Here is a 20,676-nt window from a genome sequence, read left to right on the forward strand (position 1 = left end):
AGTGGGAAAAGATAATGATGCCATTTGTTCAGTTTTAGGAGCATGTTTTTCTCATGCATCAAAAGAATCTAAGTATACCTGTGTTTCCAGACAAATTTCGGATGTAGAATATACTGTGTAGAAATCCGAAAATGAGGTATTAAAGTCGTCCTTAGCCTTTGAGAGGGAGACAGGAGAAAAACTGGGAACCCAAGTTGATCAACTTGTGATTCAGAATAACCGTCTTAAAACCGAGGTTGATCACCTCAGAACTCTGCTCACTGCAGCTGAACGTGGAGAGAAACAGTCGCTGGAAAAACAGGCTCCTGTTTCAGATAGATGGCTCCACAAGCCGGTACATTGTACAGACCTTGAGCCTGGTGATGGGGACATTTGGTGTGCTGGTAATGATGTTGAAATTGTGGAGACCTCTGATCCTAACTCTTGTCTGGTCTCCCTGAGACCATTAGTTAAGACCAAGATCAGTGCTCTCAGTGAAATTTGCAGTCCTGCACATACAAATCTCTGGTTGCCAGAGGAATTAGTGCAGCTGCAGGAAAAATACTCAAGGTGAGAGGAAGAATCTGAAGTTGAGTATGTGTGGCGAGTGTCCCTTACAGGGGGAGACAGGATTTTGAATGAGGAGGAAGCACGAGGCTATTGGGGACCAGGAGTATCCCTCACTATCCTGCCAGGAGATGATGATTACTCCTTAACTGTGCGGGCTGTGTACTGGGCAGGCAGTGCAGAGCCTCAGGCCAGAGGACAGCTGCTGGTAACTCAAACTATGGGCATCTCTGGCTGGCAGCCTCAGTGCAGAAGGTAGCCTGCATACAGACCATGTATGAGAGAGACCCCAGCAGGAAATCTCCCATGCAGGCTCCCATTGACCCAGCCCAGTTAACTCCTCTCATCCGAAGCCTCCCTGATACTCTTGAGATATTTGCTGCCAAGGTCCAAGACCACTTGCACGCTGCTCATGCTCTGAATAATGCAAACACCAGTCGTGGTTGGGCTCCCGGTCAGCAAAGCTCCTGGTATGAGTTTGTACAAGAACTGGTGAGTTATGGGCACTGAATAGGCTGGATCAGTTCCTCTGTGGAGAAGCCGATGGACTGTGCATGGTGAGTCTGCCAGTTTAACACTCCACAGTCCAAATTTAATGAAAGGTTTAATGAGAGACCCAAATTCGATAAAGAACAGTGGCACCAGGCCCTAGAGCTGGGAGTACTTAAGTGCTGGTTATGTGATGCTTCCAGGCATGACATCCATAAGCTGGTTCAGTCTCTAACTGCAACGAGGAAAAATAGCAGGAATGAGGAAAAACAACCTCAGGAAAAGTTTTTGTATCAGAAAGAGCATGTGCCTTCCTCAGCAAGACAGGATTTAATTGGTATGATGGAATCCATGGCAAAACCCCCAGATTCCTGGGGAGAGCAACGAGCTACCCTGCCCAGGTATTAGCAGTAAGTGACTCACAAGTAAATGCCCCAAACCTTTCCTTTACTCAAACAGATGTAAAGGTAGCCAAGGGCACTTGGAACGGTCCATCCCACTTCTCTTGCAGAGGATCACCTGTAAAATTCTTAACATACACCCAGTTACCAGGATCAATTGTATGCAATTTATGATCTGGCTGCTTAGGTTGATTCTCAAACATGGTATTAAACTTCCAGTGCAATTGTTTGTTTATAGCCATTAAGTATTAATAGATATATTGATTACCAACTTGAGCCAAGTTTTCATCATGAGTAACATTTAATCCATAAGGTCTGCCATAAAGAATTTCAAATGGGCTAACTTTTTCTTTAGACCTAGGTTTTATTCTGAGTCTGATAAGGGCAATAGGTAAAGCTTGATACCAATATAAATTCGTTTCTTGACAGATTTTACCCATCTGTTCTTTGATCATATGATTCATCTTTTCTACTTGACTACTAGCCTGTGGTCTGTAGGGTGTGTGAAGCTGCCATTGAATTCCTAACACTTTGCTGACAGCTTGCACAGTTTGTGCACGGAAATGTGATCCTCTATCAGAGGATATTTCTCTAGGTACACCAAACCTAGGTATGATCTCATTCAACAATACTTTTATCACTTCTCTAGCTTTCTTTGTCCTACAAGGGAACGCTTCTGGCCACCCAGAGAAAGTATCAGTACCAGCAAATATAAACCCCCCCCCTTCCTTGGAAGTTCAGAAAAGTCTATCTGTCATAAATCTCCAGGAAAAGCTCTTCTGCTAATAACTTCTTGTTCTAGCCTAACTGTTGTATTTGGATTATTCTTCAAACAAGTCATACACTGTGATGTTACTTCTTTAACAACGTCCTGCAAGCCTGGGGTTGCAATTTGTTCCTTTAGGTATTGGGGTAAGGGTTCTGCTCCCCAGTGAGTCTTTTCATGTTCAGATTTTACATAATGTCTCATTACCTTTTCTGGTATAATTAGTTGACATGTTTCTAATTGTCTCCAACCATTTTCTAAAAGTTTTCCTTAATTTTCATTAATCCATTTATAATCATAAGGTTGGTATTTTACAGGCTGCTTAGCTGATATTGCAGTAGGTATTAAAGTTGCCACAATTGGTTCATTTATTTCAGCAGTGATTCTAGCTTCATAATCTGCAAATTTGTTACCTGCTTCCAGGAGAGTGTTACCTTTAGAGTGCCCTTGGCAATGTATAATTGCCACTTGCAATGGGAGTTTCACTGCCTCAAGGAGCCTGAGGATTTCAGTTGCATACTTGATTATCTTCTTTTGTGTAATAAGGAGTCCTCTTTCCCTCCATATGGCTCAGTGGGCGTAAACAATTCCACAAGCATATTTGGAATCAGTCCAAATATTATTTTTCTTTTCTTTTGCCAGTTCTAATGCTTGAATGAGGGTTATCAGCTCGGCCTTTTGTGCTGAAGTTCCTGCTGGTAATGGGTTTGACTCAGTTACCTCTGAGACCATAGTCACAGCATACCCTGCCATTCGCACTCCCTGTCTCACAAAATTGCTGCCATCAGTGAACCAGTTCACGGCATCTGGGAGCAGCTCCTCTTTTAGATCTGGATGGCTGGAGTACTCAGCTTTCATGGTCTCTAGGCAGTCGTGTACTACCGGTTCAGCTTCAGACTTTCTGTGCAGAAGAGAGGCAGGATTAATGATATTGGTCACTTGAATTTCAATATCATCAGATTTGGCCAGGATTGCTCAGTATTTTAGAAACCTCGAGGGAGACAGCCAGTGGTTCCCTTTCTGTTCTCAAACAGCTGACACCGTGTGTGACACTAAGACAGTCATTTAGTGTCCAAGTGTAAACTTCCTTGCTTCCTCAATGTTCCCAATTACCGCTGCTGCTGCCGTCCTAAGGCAGGCAGGCCAGCCTTTGCTCACAGTATCAAGTTGTTTAGAAAAATAGGCTGCTGCCCTTTTGTAAGGACACAAATGTTGTGCCAGAACTCCTAAAGCTATTCCCTGTTTCTCATGTGAGAATAACCAAAATGGCTTACTCATGTCAGGAATCCCCAAAGCAGGGGCCCTCATGAGTTCACGCTTCAATTTTTCAAAGACCCTGTTTGCTTTGGGGGTCCATATCATGGTATTTTTAGAAATTTTCACCAGCTCATATAAAGGTTTCACAATCAAGCCATAGTTGTATATCCACAGTCAGCACCAACCTGTCATCCCAAGGAAAGCATGAAGTTTTCTTATGGTTTTTGGTCTAGGTGTCTGGCAAATTGCTTCCTTCCAGGCAGTTCCCAAGGACCATTGTCCTCTGGAGACCTCATATCCGAGGTAGGTCACTTGTTGCTGCACCAGCTGTGCTTTCTATTGAGATACTCGATAATCATTCAGTCCAAGAAAATTCAAAAGGCTAACTGTCCATTCAAAATATTCTTTAGTAGTTTCAGTAGCAATTAACAAATCATCTGCATATTTTAGGAGTGTTCCTTCTCCAGGTGGAGACTGCCATTGCTCTAATTCTTTAGTCAATTGATTCCCAAAAATTGTGGCACTGTTTTTGAACCCCTGAGGTAATACTGTCCAGGTAAGCTGGTTTTTCCTGCCTGTTCTAGGGTTCTCCCATTCAAAAGCAAATATATTTTGACTTTCTTCTGCAAGTGGCAGACAGAAGAAAGCTTCTTTAAGATCTATCACTGAAAACCAAATAAAATCATCTCGAAGTTTAGTTAGCAAGGTATAGGGATTTGCAACTACTGGGTGAATACTTTTAGTAATTCCATTAACTGCCCATAAATCTTGCACTAGTCTATAAATTCCATTAGGTTTCTTTACTGGTAATATAGGAGTTTTAAATTCTGACTCACATTCTTTCAACAATCCTAATGTCAGGAATTTATTGATTATTGGCTCTATTCCTTTTCTATCTTCTAACCTTAAAGGGTATTGCTTTCTGACTACTGGCCTAACTCCTGTCTGTAGCTTGATTTTAATTGGGTCTGCCTGTTTTGATCTTCCTGGGGTATCAGGATCCAATACTCCTGGGTACTGATTCAATATTTGCTCTAAGTAGTTCTTTTTGTTTGTTGGTTCTGTGTCAATTGTCAGTCTTAATGCTAAGATCAGTTTGTCTTCAGGTACCTTAAAATTTCATTTTTCCTTCTTTAAGCTCAATTGTTACTTCCAAATTTTCAAGCAAATCCCTACATAGCAGAGATTTGAGTGAGTTAGGTAAATAAAGAAACTGGTGTATTCCCATCTTCCTCCCGATTTTATATTTAAGTGGTTTCAGGAAGAATGCATTTTCTGTCTGGCAAGTGGCTCCTATTACTTGAATATGTTTTTCACTTTTAGGTATCAATGCTTGATTCAAGACTGAAAATGTGGCTCTAGTATCTACTAAAAATTCAACTTATTTATCATTCCCTAGCTGTATTTTAACCAGTGGGTCTGCTAGGGTAAGACCTGCTGGTCCTTGTCACTCATTATCATCTAGAGTGGCTACAATAGTTTCTTGCACTTTGCCTGCTAACTCTGGGCACTGGAGTTTCCAGTATCCTTCATTCTTACAATATGCACATTGATTTGGCCCCAACTTAGTCTGCAGCTGGTTTGAACCTCCTCTGCCTCTGGTATTTCTACCCCTGCCTCTGCCTTGTCCATACCCACGTCCTCCCCTCTGGTGCTGATCCAGAGCTGCCACTATGATTGTAGTGAGTTCTCTTTTGTTTATCCCTATTATTGTACACACTCCATGCTTCTCCCATTAAAGCCTCTAAGTCTCTATTTACAGGCTCCTTCAGCTTCTGAAGTTTCTGCCTGATATCTGGGCTAGATTGCCTTAACATCAGGGAAACTAACTGTTGCTTTCCCATACCTGACAAGGGATCTAGGGTTGTGTATTTATGCATGGCTGCCCGGAGCCTGTCCACAAAGTCAGTGGGTGACTCATGCTGTCCCTGTTTAACATTATATATTACCAACCAATTTACTGCTTTTGGAATGGCATTTTCTAATCCAAATTTGACAAGTTCCCGGAATCTAGTTAACATTGCATGGCTGCCTGCATCATTTGGGTCCCACAAAAGGTTTACAGTAGGGAACAACTGGTCCACTGTACCTTGTAAGGCTGCACTAGCAGTTTGTCCCTGCATATGTGTTCTGGCCATCTTTATCACTATTTTTCTGTTTCTCTTAGCTCTGTCAATGTCAAATCAGTATCACCCCAATCTGGGTCTTGATTCTTGACTATTAGCTCAAACCTTTTTGCTACTTTGCTAGGGTCTTCTCTATAATTCTTAACTTCTTAACCAGCTATTCAGGTCACTAGTAGAAAAGGAGACCTTCACCCGCACAGCTTCTCCTGTGGGAACCACTGCTTGTCTTAAGAGGGCGACTAAAGGCAGAGCTTTCTTGGTTTTACTCCTTGTGCGTGCTGTCACTGAGCGTCCCTGAACTTGTCCCCTCACCAGGATCATCCATCTCATCCTCACTACCACTTGGGCTTAATTGAGGGGGAGGAGCAGCGGGTGGGAGTGTACAGCTGGCCTGGGGTAACTCAGCTGTAAGTCTTGGACATCTGTAACACTGTCTTCCTTATGCTTTTCTGCCAACTTCAAACATCTCTGCCCTATACTACATGCTGAACAACATCTCTTTATTTTCCCCCTGTAATCTCTTTCCAAAGCTAGGACCAATGGATCATGTGGGGCCAAATTGATGCCAGATTCCCTCTGCCACTCAGGTTTATTCCTCAGGGTAAAAAGCATGTCTGCATATATCACCTGATCCCATTTTTCTTTCCTTTTTAAAAATAACATCAACTGTAACACTGTATTATAATTTAAAGTTCCATTAGGGGGCCACTTTTCACCACTTTCCAATTTATACAAAGGCCACCATTGGTTACAGTATTTAATCAGATTACTTTTCTTCAAATTACCCTCTGGGATTGCTCCCAGATCTTTCCAATGTGCTAAAATACATCCTATTGAACTCCTTTTAATAACATCTTTACTTCCTGTGTTACCTATTCTTAATGTTATCCAATTTCCACACTTATCAGTATGCATTAGTACTTCTTCTCCTTTCTTTTATCTTTATTCCCCGTATACTACACTTAACACACACTGGGCGTCTCTGAGTCACCTGGCACCAATATTCTCTTTTACACTACCAACAAGCAGTGTAAACAAAAGGGTTACATGTTCCACACAATCCACAAGGAATTTGGGTACAATAGGACGCAAAATGAGCTTCTTAAAACATACAAGGGAAACAACTACTACCCTTACAATACAAAATATACCACAATCAAACCCAAAATTCCAAGGCCATTATCAGAAGTCATTAGACTTCTTTTGGGGACTCTAACCCCTTGTATCAGCTTCAGGAATTTCACCTGTGATACAGTGCCCTGCATGGAACGCCTCCCACATCTTATGGGAGTTACTTAACCAAGAACAGAAACAAAATTCAAGAACAATCAACAAATGCCTTAAATTTCCTGCAGTTGGTCCTCGTCTACCCCCGCAGAGAGCTGGTGAAGCATGGAGTCCCTCCGAGAAATTCGCGGGGAGCGCCAAGGGAGTCCCCAACTCCAATGGATCTTGCAGCTGGGCAGAGAGTCCCTTCCTGCTGCAGGGTCTCCAGACTGGTGCCTGAAAACGAGGCAAGAAAAGAGTACTCCATACTATAAGGCATGTAGGGCAGGTATTTGTTTATTCGATGCTGGGAGTGAGGGGGAGAACTCCACCACAAACTCACTCGTCCATTCTTCGCACAGCACTAGCTTTTATACTTTTTTTACTTAATGTGCACATTATACTTTCCTGACCTTCATATTGCAATGTATTTTCCAATCACATGGTTATGTCAGCCCTTGTAGCACGTGTGATTTCTGCACAAGGTGTCATCGAACTCCTGGTGGTCGTTTCTCATGGAGGCTCATAAGTCTTCCTTGGGCTTGAATTTTTCACCCGTTTCCTGCACAGGCTCTATAACATTGTCTGCTCAAATAGCCAGTGGTTAGCTTTTGCAGTTAGCTTGTTCTGCTAAATTTGCTGATTTCTAAAAAGTCCTTCATTCACATACCCTGTTACAAAGTAAATACTTCTTTCTGCATGGCTACAGCTTTTTGCATAGCTCAAGCATTATGTTGTTGCCTAGGCATCACCAGGATACCCTAGAAAACTTAGAACATGGACAGAATCCATCTAGTGCAAAAGAGCTGCACAAGTTTTAGGAGCTTTGCATTATTGGTGCAACCATATTCCCTGATTACAATTTGCTAAAAAAGGGAAAACCATGGGAATGGGCTGACCATCATATGAATGCATTAGAATTATTAACAAAAGATTATTCCAACAGCTTGGTCCTGTCCACTTGGCTGACCCACTCTTTCAGTGACACCAAAATGAGATATTCAGATCTTGACAAAGGTTTTCTATCCTTGGTGCAAGCGGTGAAACAAGTAGAACAGATGAGGAGAGGACAGAATGAGATCATTCAGCTTTCCAGATGCAGCCTGTAAAGGTTCAGTGCCAGTTGCAGGCATGCTGAAGTGTCTAGAAGGCATTAATGACATCGTGCCAATCACTGCAGGGAATGTTAAAGTATCTAAATTACAAAAGGACATTGATGGTGTACTGTTGTTTTTACCTACACCAAGTCAACCATTCCATATTCTGGAGGCACCTCTGCTAAAAGAGTAATCTCAAGGTGTGTCTCAAGGTTCAGTACATCTCTCCTTCCAGAGTACAAAGGGACCCACTTTACAGGTACAGTAGTGCAAGACTGGGCCAAAGAAGAATGAATCTGCTGCATATTTCACAATCCATATAATCCCAATGGTATTGTTAAATGTACTAATGGGTTGGTTCAGTGATTTGATAAAAGCCATGATTCTGGGATTGTCTGACACCATTTACTGACTGAACAACAGATGGAACCCTCCTGCACATCCATTAACAAAACTGTTCCAGAGGTCCACACTAAACCTGGAAATACCCTACTGGGTTTTATGCTGGACGACCTGTATTGGTACAAATGCCTCAAACTGGAAAAATGCCAGTGGTACTAGTCACCCCCAAGAATCTCTATGCATGGGATGCTGGAGATTGCTCAGGAAAAATGCACTGAATCAGTTCTCGATGGATTTCACAGTCTTTTTACTTAACCCCACTGGTTGCCTTTTCAAGCGAGCATGTTTCCTTTCTTTTCTCTTTTGACAGGAACTTTGGATGAATTGCATGTGGATGGATGAATTAGCCCACACTACTCTTAAATGTGTACAGGGAATACTGTCATGAATCTTAGCTGTAATACAGGCCAGATTTGTGCCATCATTCTGTACCCTGACACTGCAACTTACCTTCATTCATAGTCACATAACAACCACACAGGAAAGTACTTCCTCACCCTGACCAGTGGTGATGGAGACATACCCTTCTTACCACAGTGCCTGGTCCTGACCTTACTGGGAAGTGTAGATCAATCAGTTAAATGCACCTGTAGTTATGGAACTGGACCAGAACATTTTATAGTGTCATGTGAAAGCAAGTATCAGGATTGTTTGCTTAATCTAATCTGTTAGAGTGATGTGTGAAACAGGAAATTCAGATTTCTGGGGGAGTTTAAAATAAATGCCATGAAATGTAGTCCTGCAACCCAGCCATCCAATCCTGAGCAATCCATAAGTCTCTGATATTGGACCATATGTGATAAAAAATACAGGTCAACAACAGCTGTTGTTTGACCTGCCATAGTCTCTCAAGTTAAATTGTTGAAGCAAACTAATATTTCTCCAATCCAACCAGTTTGTTCCCCATTCCTGAGGACCTCTTATGCAGAATGGACAGCATGGTTGTGTAACTGAACCCTCTTTCCTCAAAAGTGGGCAAAAATTGATGTGCCTGGCATCTTGGGAACAGGATTGGGAATTCAGAATAGCATAGACTCTGAAGGATTAATGAACAAACTATTCATGGTAACTAATGACCTGAACAAATTGAAACACCCTCCACGATCTGGCTCTGGGAAGTAACCAATGACTTTTATTGGATGTATTAATTCAGCAGGAGGGCAAAAAACCTGTTGATCATAGGTGAACTTGGTGTAGAACAAAACAATGCTTCTTTGGTCTTAGTTGTATCCAAGCCCAACTGTGGATGCAATTGATGACAGCCACAATTAAAAGGGGTGGTGAAGAAGGTACCTTATCCATTAAAATTCTAAAAGTGATTTGGGATAATGCAATTGAGTTTGGAGAGAAATTCCAGTCCTGGTGGTATTTAGTCAATTTTACCATTGATACCACTGACAGCACAGCCACAGCTTTTGTGTTAACTGTATACCATGCTTGGGTATGTATTATTTACCCAATCATTGTGTGAGGGTTAAATCACAGTGGGACCATACTCTGTCTCCTGGAGCATAGTTTATGGGCCCAAAAGGATGGAAAAAAAATGGCAAGGTATTGATGTCACTGTGCAAAAGCAACTAAGAGTCATTTTTGAAAGTAACACTCTCAAAGCTCAAGACATTTGTCTTGACACTGAACAAAAATGTTTGTCATTTTGAGACACATCCCAGTGAAATCGCTGAAAACATTTTTAGTTGTACACATTGGTGACAGAAGCATGAGAAGTCTTTGTGATTCTGTGCTCATAGATGTTAGTGTAGATACAAGTAACAACTCGTTTTTGTGTTTGGGAGTTCATTGAAATTACAGGATGTGATTTTATTTACCCATCTCCTGTCACATCTTACCAATTGTTATGGTTTTACTAAATGCTGATTCAAGAGCTGCTGCCCATCCCTGTTGGAATGAATCTCATCTTGAGCAGAAAACTGATACAACATGAAGATCTAAAACAATTGCTGAAACAAGCTCAATTGAATGGACAAAGGACTCTGATCCCTGTCCATGATGATGTGGAGAAAATACATCACATTTTGGAACCAGCCAAGAAAGATGCAGGACATCATTGGTGGGATACCCTCTTTGGATGATCACCAATTGCTACAGGAATTGGTTTTATTGATATTAACCCTTTTGCTTTTTGTCTTGATAAAGGTATTGTATGTTAAAGTTTGTATTATTATGAGGCATTTAGCCTATTGGCCACCCCTACAAACATCAGATGATCCATGCAATACAAATGCATGACACATTCTTCAATTCCATTTGGATATTGTGAAGCTTGAATGATTACAGTCACGGGATGGATTAAGTGGGAAAATGGGGGAAAATTATAGAGACATCTGGGGAAAAAGTCTTGAGGCTATAGCCACATTCTAAGAGAAGGTGTAACATTAGGAAATTTTAGGGTAAAATGCAGTTGCTAATTCTAGGAGGGAATGCGAGCAAGCACGGAATTCATTCCATGCTAGTTCCCCATGCAACACCCCCTGCAGCCTGAAGCAGATGCTAAGGAGGGATGAAACTAAGGTGGAGTGGGGTGGAGACCCCATGGCCAGGCTCTGTTGTAATCCCTGCAGGAATGGGAACTTGGTGGTACCGCGTAGTTGACAAACTGCACAGCAGCTGCCAACCAAAGGATAGAGGAGAAGATGTCCTGTTCCTGAACCAGCACACCCACATCCCAAAATTACCCACCTTCAAAGTATGACCACCCCTCCCTGAGCACATGCTCTCTATTTTATTAACTATATCTTTGGGAGCAAAGTGAGGGAATTTTACACCGAGCAGGAACAAAAGTATGTGTGACTAGAGTCACTCAGCCTTCACCTAAGTGTAACAGTGAGTTAAGAGAGGGAGAAGTTAGGAAAGGCTCCACATAACTTCTGGGATCAGTTGATGGGCTGGTCCTGGTTTTTCCCCGGTGGGCAGACCTGTTGGGTAGGATCCCTACTCTATGCACCCTGATTGATTATCTCAAACTTTCACTGGTGATCAGAGCCTGTTTGTGCATTGCATCAAACTTGTTCTTGCAGTCAGTGCACTGTCAGTGACAATCTCTGCCCCGACTCTGTGACAGTCTTCTGTGACCAGTGTATGTGTTAATAAAGTGTGTTATTCCTTAAACTGCTCAGCCTGAGTCCTTCAAGGGTGCTGGCAGACACTGGCAGTGGATAAAAATTACTAAATTAGTAACACAGAGACTGAGAGCATGGGTGGGCCAGGAGGGGGTCTCTGTTTCCAGACTGAAGTGAGGGATTTGACTCTGACATGCTGCTGTCACAAGGTCCCTGGACAGGTTAATGGACCCACGCTGGGCTGTGCAGGGGGATCCCCACTCCAGGGCACTGGCAGGCTGGTAGGGCACAGAGTCCTGTGTTGCTTGGGGCACTGAAAAATCCATCATAATAATACATTTTAAAAATCAAGTATAAAGGGCTCGAGGAAACACCCCCTCTACGTGGTCTCAGAGTTACAGTGAGAGCTGCGTGTCTCTATGGTGAGACCAGAGCACTGCTGGGGGAAAAAACCCTGACATTTTTCCCTCATCTGATGGTATCACTGGCTGATTCCAGTTTCAAATTTAGTGTCATGGTCAGCACTGCAGGATGATGTGTGAAATCTTACAATACAATTTAATGAACTCTGTATAAACCAGGGAGCCCGGCTCGGCCCGGCTCGGCTCGGCCCCGCCCGGCTCGGCTCGGCCCCGCTCGGCTCGGCTCCGCTCGGCTCGGCTCGGCCCCGCTCGGCTCGGCTCGGCCCCGCTCGGCTCGGCCCCGCCCGGCTCGGCCCCGCTCGGCTCGGCTGAGCTGTCCTCGCTCCTGATTGGCTCACTCACCGCGCGCTCCCTCTCTGATTGGTGGGAAGCCCTGCCGGCGGGAGCGCGCGCTTTGGCGTTGCCATGGCAGCGCGGGACGCTGCGCCGCCGGGCGCGGAGGGATCCGGCCGTGCCTCCGCCCCGTCCCTCTTAGGAGCCAGATCAGGGCTACGGTGCCGTTGTCCCCACGGGCTGCTGTGTCCCTGTCCCCACGGGTATCCGGGTCCGTGTCTTCATGGGCGGCGTCTCGTCGTCTCGAGGGGGTGTGGGTGATGGATGAGGGACTATTTTTTCCGGCGGAAGGTCACAGAGGGGCGTTTTGGATTCTATGAGGTACCGCCAAGGCGCGCCGCGCCACCATTTTTCCGTCAGCGGGGCGGGGTCTTATGCGGTGGCTGTGGCTTCAGTCGCAGCTCTGGGGCGTACCGAGGCCGTGCCCACCGGTCCCAATGAGGGATCCCGGCACGGGGGTAGTGGGAGTGGAGCTTTGCCTCCTCATCCCTGAGGCCTGCGGGACCCGCCTCAGCAGGGTGCGGGGCAAGCTCGGCCTAGAGGGGTCTCGCCCTTTCTCTTTCGCCGGCCTTGACCCCTTCGCTGCCTCAGAACTGCAGGACCAGGCCAGGACCCTCTGGGCATACACGCCTTATCTGTTAGCTCAGCATTCACAGTCTGTGTTCACAGAGCTGCCCTGCTCTCACTAGAGACTGGTTCTCTTACTGTTCTCTCCCTGCACCTGAGGCAATCGGAGGGGACCAAGGCACCAGTAAAGGCTGCCAGGTGTGCTTATGCAGGGTGATATCGTGCAGTGACACGTGAGCCTACATGGCTGAACGGGGCTTTTGAGAGGACTGAAGCACGTGTGAGGGTGCTTGCATTTGTCACAGAGTGGTTAGTGTGTTTCCTCAAAGCTGCTGCAAAGACTCGTGTTTGGGCACAGAGAGTGTGAATTTAAGCAGGTGGGTGTTTGGGGCAGAACCTTTGCTTTACTACTGAGGAAAGAAGAGAAACCTGTCTTTAAAACTCACAGAGTTAAGCTGCTGGCAGCACAGAAGGGCGCGTGTTTACCTAGCAAGAATTTTTAGGCAAGGTTATTCTCAGGTTTGATCACCACAGAATAGTCTGGATTGGAAGAGACCTTAATGATAATCTCGTTCCAACTGCCTGCCATGGGCAGGGGCACCTTCCCCTAGACCAGGTTGCTCAAAGCCCCGCCCAGCCTGGCCTTGAGTACCTCCAGGGATCTGGCACAGTGAAACGAATGTCCTAATACAGAACAGCCAACCTGCTCATGGGATTTGGCATCTGCAGACTGCAACTGCTAGATTGACTAAATGCTTGTTTTATCCACTCAGATTTTGGAAAATCCTTTGCTCTATTTCTGTCTAAGCCTGTGATGAAGCCTTTAGTTTCAAGACCTGCAAAACAGCTGCTGTCTCGTATCAGTGAGCCCTGCCTTTGCAGAGAGGAGAGTTGGCATCTCCTAGCAAGACTCCAAAGAAAGCAGAAAAAGAAAGGATTTTCAGTAGCAGCTTGAGTTATGAAGGGTGGGGGGGCGAGGGGGGTGGGAGGAGGGTGGAATCTGCATCTAGAGTCCTTACCACTTGTGGGCTCTTGAAGGCAGATTGCTGCAGAGGCAGATTTTCTGTGTTTGCTCTGTTCTGTCTCCCCTGGGGCCCCAATTCTCTGAGGAGGTCAAACACCTCCTTTGCTTTGTGCTCAGTCTTTCTTTGTGAGATGGATGGAGTCTTAATACTAGCTACTAAAAACAGAGAAAGGAGGGTAATGGTTGGGGTTTTATTTGTTTTACTTGTTTTACAAGCTTAGAAATACCAAAATATGTATTTTCCTCATCTCAAGCTTGTCTAGGGATTTACAGTGTCCCTGTCTCCGGAGAGCAAAAGTGCTTGGAGTGGAAGGAAATCTGTAAATGGTGGCATGATGCAGGAGCCCATGGCACCTGCACATGTAGGGGGGGTGTATTGCTCATAGGAAGATGTGTTGGATTTGTGTTATGCCAAATCTGTAGCACTTCAGGTACCCGGATGCTCTTCAGTCCTTGCTGTTTGCCGTTAATTTTGTATCAGAAATTGGTTCTGTGAGGTTTGCTCTTCTTCAAGCTGGCACTGGGACCAGGTAACCTCCTGAAGTCCCTTTCAACATATGCTTTCCTGTGGTTTCTGACCCTTTCAGTCAGAAAAGACAGGAAAGCATTTCTGTGAGTATGCAGGAATATCCCAGCAGATGTTTCTGTCAGTGCACAAGAACAGGGAGTATGAACAGAAACAAATAAAGATGTCGATTACAGACTTTACCTTGAATTGATGGTAAGAAATTTGAATCTGCACTCAAGAGAGGTCAGTTGGGAGTCAGATATTCCCATTAAAGTGCTGGATTAGACAGAATAAACTCTTAAATGTTGTCTTGTACAAAAAATGTTGGTTTATGAATACCCAGTTCCGAGAGGTTTTGCGGATTCTTTTAAGTAGGTGCTGCAAAAATTAACTGAAGACCAGATTTTTTTTTTTTTTTCCCAATAACTGAAAGATCTGGCTGAAGACTTGGGGTCACTATCTCTGCAGAAATAATCTTTGCTTTTGTTCCACTCTTTACCTAAGTAATGTTGTGAATCCATTGTTTCCTGGAAGCAGTGTGTCTCCAGTGAATCTGAAATAAATAGGGGTTTAAATGGAGGTTCCTGTAAGGGGCATTTTGCCTCTGTGGTTCCACTGTCTCTGTTACAAATCAGCCCAGATATCCTGATGCACATACAAGAGAGAAGATGGAATTTTCTGGCTGGAGCTGAGTTAGCGCTTCAGCATAAGCTTCATCTGGTAGAACTAACTTCAAAAACCACTAAAATGTAGCCATCCCTGGAGTGGGATGCAGCAATTACTTGAAAGGGACTTCAGTGTGATTGAAAAAGGCACGAAGGATAGAAGTAATAATAGTCCAGAGATGAAATTTGATAACTCTGAAATGTTTCCAAAGCTGACAGGCATTTTCAAATAATTTATCAATCAGTGTTCTTTGAAACAAAATGTACTGTCCATGGTTTGTGGAGATGAGGACAGACAGTCCCACCAGAGGCAGTATCTGACTGTAAACCTGATACTTCATCTCTCTGTTTTACTTACTGTGACAGGAAAATGCTGCTGGTATCAGCAATTAGAATTCCTTTAGAGATTTGTTTCACTGATTGGTAGGAATTGTAAGAAGATTAAGTTTTTGCTGTTAATACAATAGTTTTATATGGTTTTGACTGTTTATTGTGTTTCCCAGAGTAATCTAACCATGGGTAGTGTGAATAGCCCAGAGGGTCCCTGGCTACAAAGATTTGCAAATGGGAAACCCGTGAGAAAACCCAGTCGGCAACAGCCTTGGAAGGTGAGTGACCCCCAGCATTCCTTCAGCTGTAGGTTCTACTGTGAAGAACACAGAAAACCAGTATCTGTAACTGGTATTTGTGTGTAATTGGGACCTGTATTGGAACTGACCACTTAGTCTCACTGAAATCCTGGACAGTGTTTGCTGTTTGTGTTCCCAGACTGCCATCCCTGGCATGTGCCTGAACTCATCTGTGAGCCCTGAGCAGGAGCTTTGTGCTTCAGTCTGTCCCTCCACAGCACCCTCAGAAATGGCTATTGCAGTTGTATTACTTGTTACCATTCCATCCCTGTTTGCGGCTTGGTTGTGGAACCTGGATGAGAACCTGATCTTTGTAAAGAAGGTTGCCTTTTTATGCTGACCTTTTCCTTTCTTTACATTTATCCACATTTATCCAGAGGTTCTCCTCAGCACCAGCAGAGTGGCACAGCCAATACTTTTGATTGCAGCAGACATTTTGGGAAGGAAAATATTGCCGAAGATTGGCTAACACAGAAGGAAGGGCTTCTGTCATGTGAAGGTGTGAGTGGAGGAAGGAAACAAAGTTATGAAGGGAAGAATGAAAAATTGTTTGCAAAGTTCTGTAAAATCTGAGAGGTGTTTGTCATGGAGAAGAAAAACAGAGAACTCTGGAAATAGCAGTGGATTCAGTGGGTTTTATTGAGCTCTTGAATCCTTTTGAGGCAGCTTTATTGAGTTACTTGCAGTTTGGTGTGTGGAAAAGTTTCCCATAAAACCCGAAACAAGCTTGTGACTAGTTAGAATCGTGGACTCAAGGAACAGCCCAGGCTGGAAGGGACCTTGGAAGATCATCTGGTCCAGCCTTTCATGGGAAAGAGACAGCAGATGAGAGTATCTAGCTCCCTGTCCAATTGCACCTGGAAAACCTTCAGTGATGGGGACTCCACCACATCCCTGGGGAGGTTGTTCAGTGAATGATTGATCTCACTTAAAATTTTATTTCTTATGTTGAGATGAAACGTCTGCCAATGCAACTTGGTACCTCTTACCCCTTGTCTTCTTCCTGCAGCTTGTGAGAGCCTCCATCCTCTCTGTAGCTGCCCTGTAAGTAGTACTGGGAAGAGGCTCCCCCTGGGCCTGCGCTTTTCCAGGGAGAAGAGACTTAATTCCTTCAGCCAAAGGAGACCCAACTCCTTCGATTCTTAAGGATTCTTCAAATATGTATCATCTTGAAGGAAAACTTTCATCTTGTTCACCAGTGATGATTCTTAGCTGGAGTGTTCTTAGCTGGCCATGTCTTTGTGCTGCTGTTACAGTGCTGGCTTTAGAAAGGATCTGTGACTATGTGAAGTAAATTCATCAGGCATAATACAACATGCCAGTTGTTTCAAATAGTAGGATGAAAGGGTCTTAAAACATGCCAGAAATTTAGATTTCCTCTTTCTCATTTGTTTTTGGTGGGTTTTTTAATACTATTTGTCTCTTACTTGCTTGCTCTGATGAGGTCCTGCTCATCTTAGTGTAATAAACCTTTAGGAGTGTGGAGCTGGTCAGTGGGCCAAGGCAGACATGACTGAAAACTACACTGTATATTGGAATTAAAAATCAGTATTAAGCACAGGGAGTAGCAGGCTAATATTCCATTCTGTGGAAATTAGTAATAAAATGCATTCCATCCCCAAATGATAGATTTGGTCTGCATTGCCTGTACTCCTTGTCTAGAGTGCAGGAGTTAAGGAGCCACCTGTTTGGCACAGGTGAGAAACAGTGGCAAGGAGTAAGTGGTGTTTGGTCATGGTGAGGAGCAGCCAAGGAGGTGTATGGTCTGAGCATGTACATTCCAGTTCTCCTTCCTGTTCTTCCAACACTCTTCTGTTGCTATTTAACCCAACTGTTCAGAGCAAATCTTGCAAGGATTTGCCAGCTGGGTTGTGGTATAATATGCCTTTAATCACGACAACAGTAATTATTTTGAATTCAAAAGTAAATCTAACACCTACTCTTAAGTCCTGCTTTCACCTCATGTTGGGTTTTTTTGCTGTTTTGTTAGGCAGCACCTGATCAAAGCCGAGACATCATTGCTTCTGTTCAGTGCATCTTGGACAGAGAAAATTCTGTGAGGGTAAGAATTTGCTGTGTGCCTTCCTGCATGCCAATGTTTATAGTTTCCAATCAGTGATTCATAAGAAAATGTTAGCTGTCTGTGTTCTTGGAAAACTAATCTGGAGGTATGAGCTTCTGATCTTTTCAGTCTCCTCTGGATAGGACTGAAGTAGTAGCCCTCCCTAAATGTGACTCACAGGTGACTTGAACTGCCTGTTTGCACCTAGTATTTGTTCTGTGGGTGTGGTTACTTGGTGACAGTGGTGCCGTGAGCAGAGGGCAGGAGGGCTGCTCTGATCTGATCCAGCAGATTGCCAGTGCTGCAGGGAAGGTCCTTCTCCTGCTGCCTGTCTTGCACAGTCTGGTGCTTGCAGCCTCCTGCTCTGCAGTGATTTCAGCTCAATAACCTGATGGGGAAAAGTGAGTCATTTTCTGCCAGTGTTGCACCACAGCTTCAAAAATTAAAGGTCTGAATGCCAGAGCTCTTGGAAGGGTGAGCTTGGAAGCAAGTGGTGGGAAGTAGAGAAAGGGAGCAGCAGAAGGAAGGGCTGGAAAACAGGTGCCTTGGAGCAGTGAGCAGTCAGATCAGCCAAGCTGCAAACCTTCACCTGTGGAATCTTTGATGTCATCAGCCAATAGTTCATATACTTTTTATTTTCCATTTTTTACTTAGGAGGTGGACAGGTATTTGAAGTACAGTGATTTCCTAGATCTGAGAAGGACAGAGATCCTCTACAAAAAATATCTTGAGGATGTTTCAGAGCCATTTATGCAGAAAATGAAGGACCAAATGGACAGCCAGTCGGAGAAAGAAGTGCAGAAAAGGAGACAAGAACAATTCTCTCAATATTTAAGCTACCATACAAAGAAGGTATCAATGAGAAGCACATTTCTGTCATGGAGAGGGTTGCATACAAAGGGTTGCAGATAAGATCGGGGGTTTAGCTGTTACTTCTGTCTGTTGAGTAACCTGGAGTTGAGATACACCTTGCCTGTTACTTACTTTTCCCAAGGACTTCTGTAATGGTGATGTTACAACTGTGTAAGTTCACCATCAGCTATGAACAGCAGCATTGCTTGGTGCAGTGAACATGTGCTGGGGTCTGAATATGATGAGACACCCTACTGAGGTGTGTTTCCCTCTGTGGGCTGGACCATTTAGTGGAAAAACCTTGAGCTGTCAGCTGAAACCAAAGGCTGAGTGAGCAGGGAGTGGGCTGCACTCTCGTGTCTCAGGAGTTCAGCTTACACAGTACTGCTCTCCATTGGCAGAGCACGAGTGAAATGATTTTCTGGTCTTGGATGCTACTGTTCAAGCTTCATAAAAGAAAAAAGTATGGGAACGGGGAGATACAATTTTCTTAAGTCTGCATGCAGGTAATAGACCCAACCCATGGATTTTGTAGGTCCATGTGTTTCAGTATTCACAAAAATTGCAGTCACTGTAAGAAATACTTGTTAGTTTTCTTCATTTTGCTCTTAATTTCATACCACTCTTGAGTCTCAGATCTCACGACTAAACTTTCTGCACCTCAGGAATGAAAAAAAGAAAAAAGTGGTTATGTAATCTGCCACAAAAATAATGGTATTTTGTCAAGAGCAGACATTTGTTATCTGTGGAAACCACTGCACAGTGGAGTTGTGAGACTGTAAGCAAGATACTCATCCAGAAATGAAAATGTCATGGGCGTTGTGTTGTTTTAATGAGACCAAATGATCTCTTTTTCAAAGGCCTGATGTGACAGACCCGTGCATTTAAACTGCGTGGAATAACAACTGAACCAGTCCTACTGCTGAAGTCCTGGGATTTAGGATATTTGGGTGTACTGTACATACCTGGGTCTGCATCAATTCACCTTGCAAGCTTCTGTGTCAGGTCAGGAATTTGCTGGGTGTCCTCCAGAAGCAATGGCTGATGTACTGGGATGTGTTCTTCTGCCTGAAGGGGAGCACCAGCACCAGTGATCAGCTTCTATCTTTTCTCCTTGCTGTGTGGTGTCAGGTCTGTCACCAGCAAGTCTGAAAAGCAGGCTGAGGCCCTTCATAGTTACAGGACAACTTAGTTGCTTAAGTTTGCATTAACTGTGGCAGCATATGATAAATTTTGCAGAACTTGAGACACTTGTGTGGGTTAGTTAATATGGTTAATTCTGGATGTGTTTTTCCTTTTTTCCCTTCTTTTTGTCCATTTTCTCATGCTCTCTTCCATGTTATCAGGCTTCTCCTTATCCTGTTGCAGGGTTGTTGATGAGGTGGAGCTGTAGCCTGGACCATGACGTGTGGGTTCAGGTCTTTATTCTAATGTATAGGTGGAAAAGCCACCTCATGAACCCAGACTTGGACCTGGCATCTTGCAGACCAATGACCTGTCTAAGACTGTGGCTAGTGAGGGCTTACTTGCTCCTGTTTTTTCTTTTAATATCTGTTTTGCTGAAATCACAGAATATTTTGAGTTGGAAGCGACCCAGAAGGATCATCAAGTCCAGCTCTTAAGTGAATGGCCCAATCTGGGATCAAACCCACAACCTTGGTATTATTAGCACCAGGCTCTGACCAACTGAGCCAATCTCAGGGCTTCCTTCTCTGGAAAAACATTTTCCAATAAACAAAATTTCCATTGTCTTGACTGTCCTAGTTAAGGTCAGCATTTTAGCCTGTAATTATTTCTGGATGCTTCATGAAATAATTTATTATGTATTTATGCCTGTGATAAATTAAAATAGATAGAGGAATTTTCCTGTTACACTTCAGCCACCTTCTCTCTGAGGAGCAGTGTGTGAAAATTTCGGAATCCTTTTTCCAACCACCTCTGGTGCTGTGTTCATGCCATGCCTGGCTGTGTCCCACCCAGAAGCTGGCTTCTCAGCCTGGCTGCTCTCACTGTTGTACCACCAATAGCTTCTGAGAACTGACCCAGTACCTGCTTCTCCCACAGGGCTATGTGTTTTTGGACCATTATGACCCATCAGAGTATGATCCATTCTTCCAGAAGACGTGCACAGACTGCTGGAAGGTGTGAGGAGGTTTGGAGTCCCACTGGAGCAGCAGGAAGTTAATA

The 20,676-nt window shown here is 44.0% G+C and overlaps 1 protein-coding gene across 1 annotated transcript; it reads left to right on the forward strand.

The window, feature by feature from the left end:
- Nucleotides 1-819: 819 nt before the first annotated feature.
- On the forward strand, nt 820-20,637 carry FAM228B (family with sequence similarity 228 member B; the record flags this gene model as incomplete). The annotated part of the gene is made up of 5 exons (XM_082276778.1): nt 820-1,038; nt 15,450-15,554; nt 17,566-17,637; nt 18,292-18,489; nt 20,554-20,637. The coding sequence occupies 5 exons, from the start codon at nt 820-822 to the stop codon at nt 20,635-20,637; spliced, it is 678 nt and encodes a 225-aa protein (XP_082132904.1).
- Between the last annotated feature and the right edge of the window lie 39 nt (nt 20,638-20,676).

The sequence above is a fragment of the Coloeus monedula genome, assembly GCF_965178545.1.
Source record: "Coloeus monedula genome assembly, chromosome: 2".
Lineage (NCBI taxonomy): Eukaryota > Metazoa > Chordata > Aves > Passeriformes > Corvidae > Coloeus > Coloeus monedula.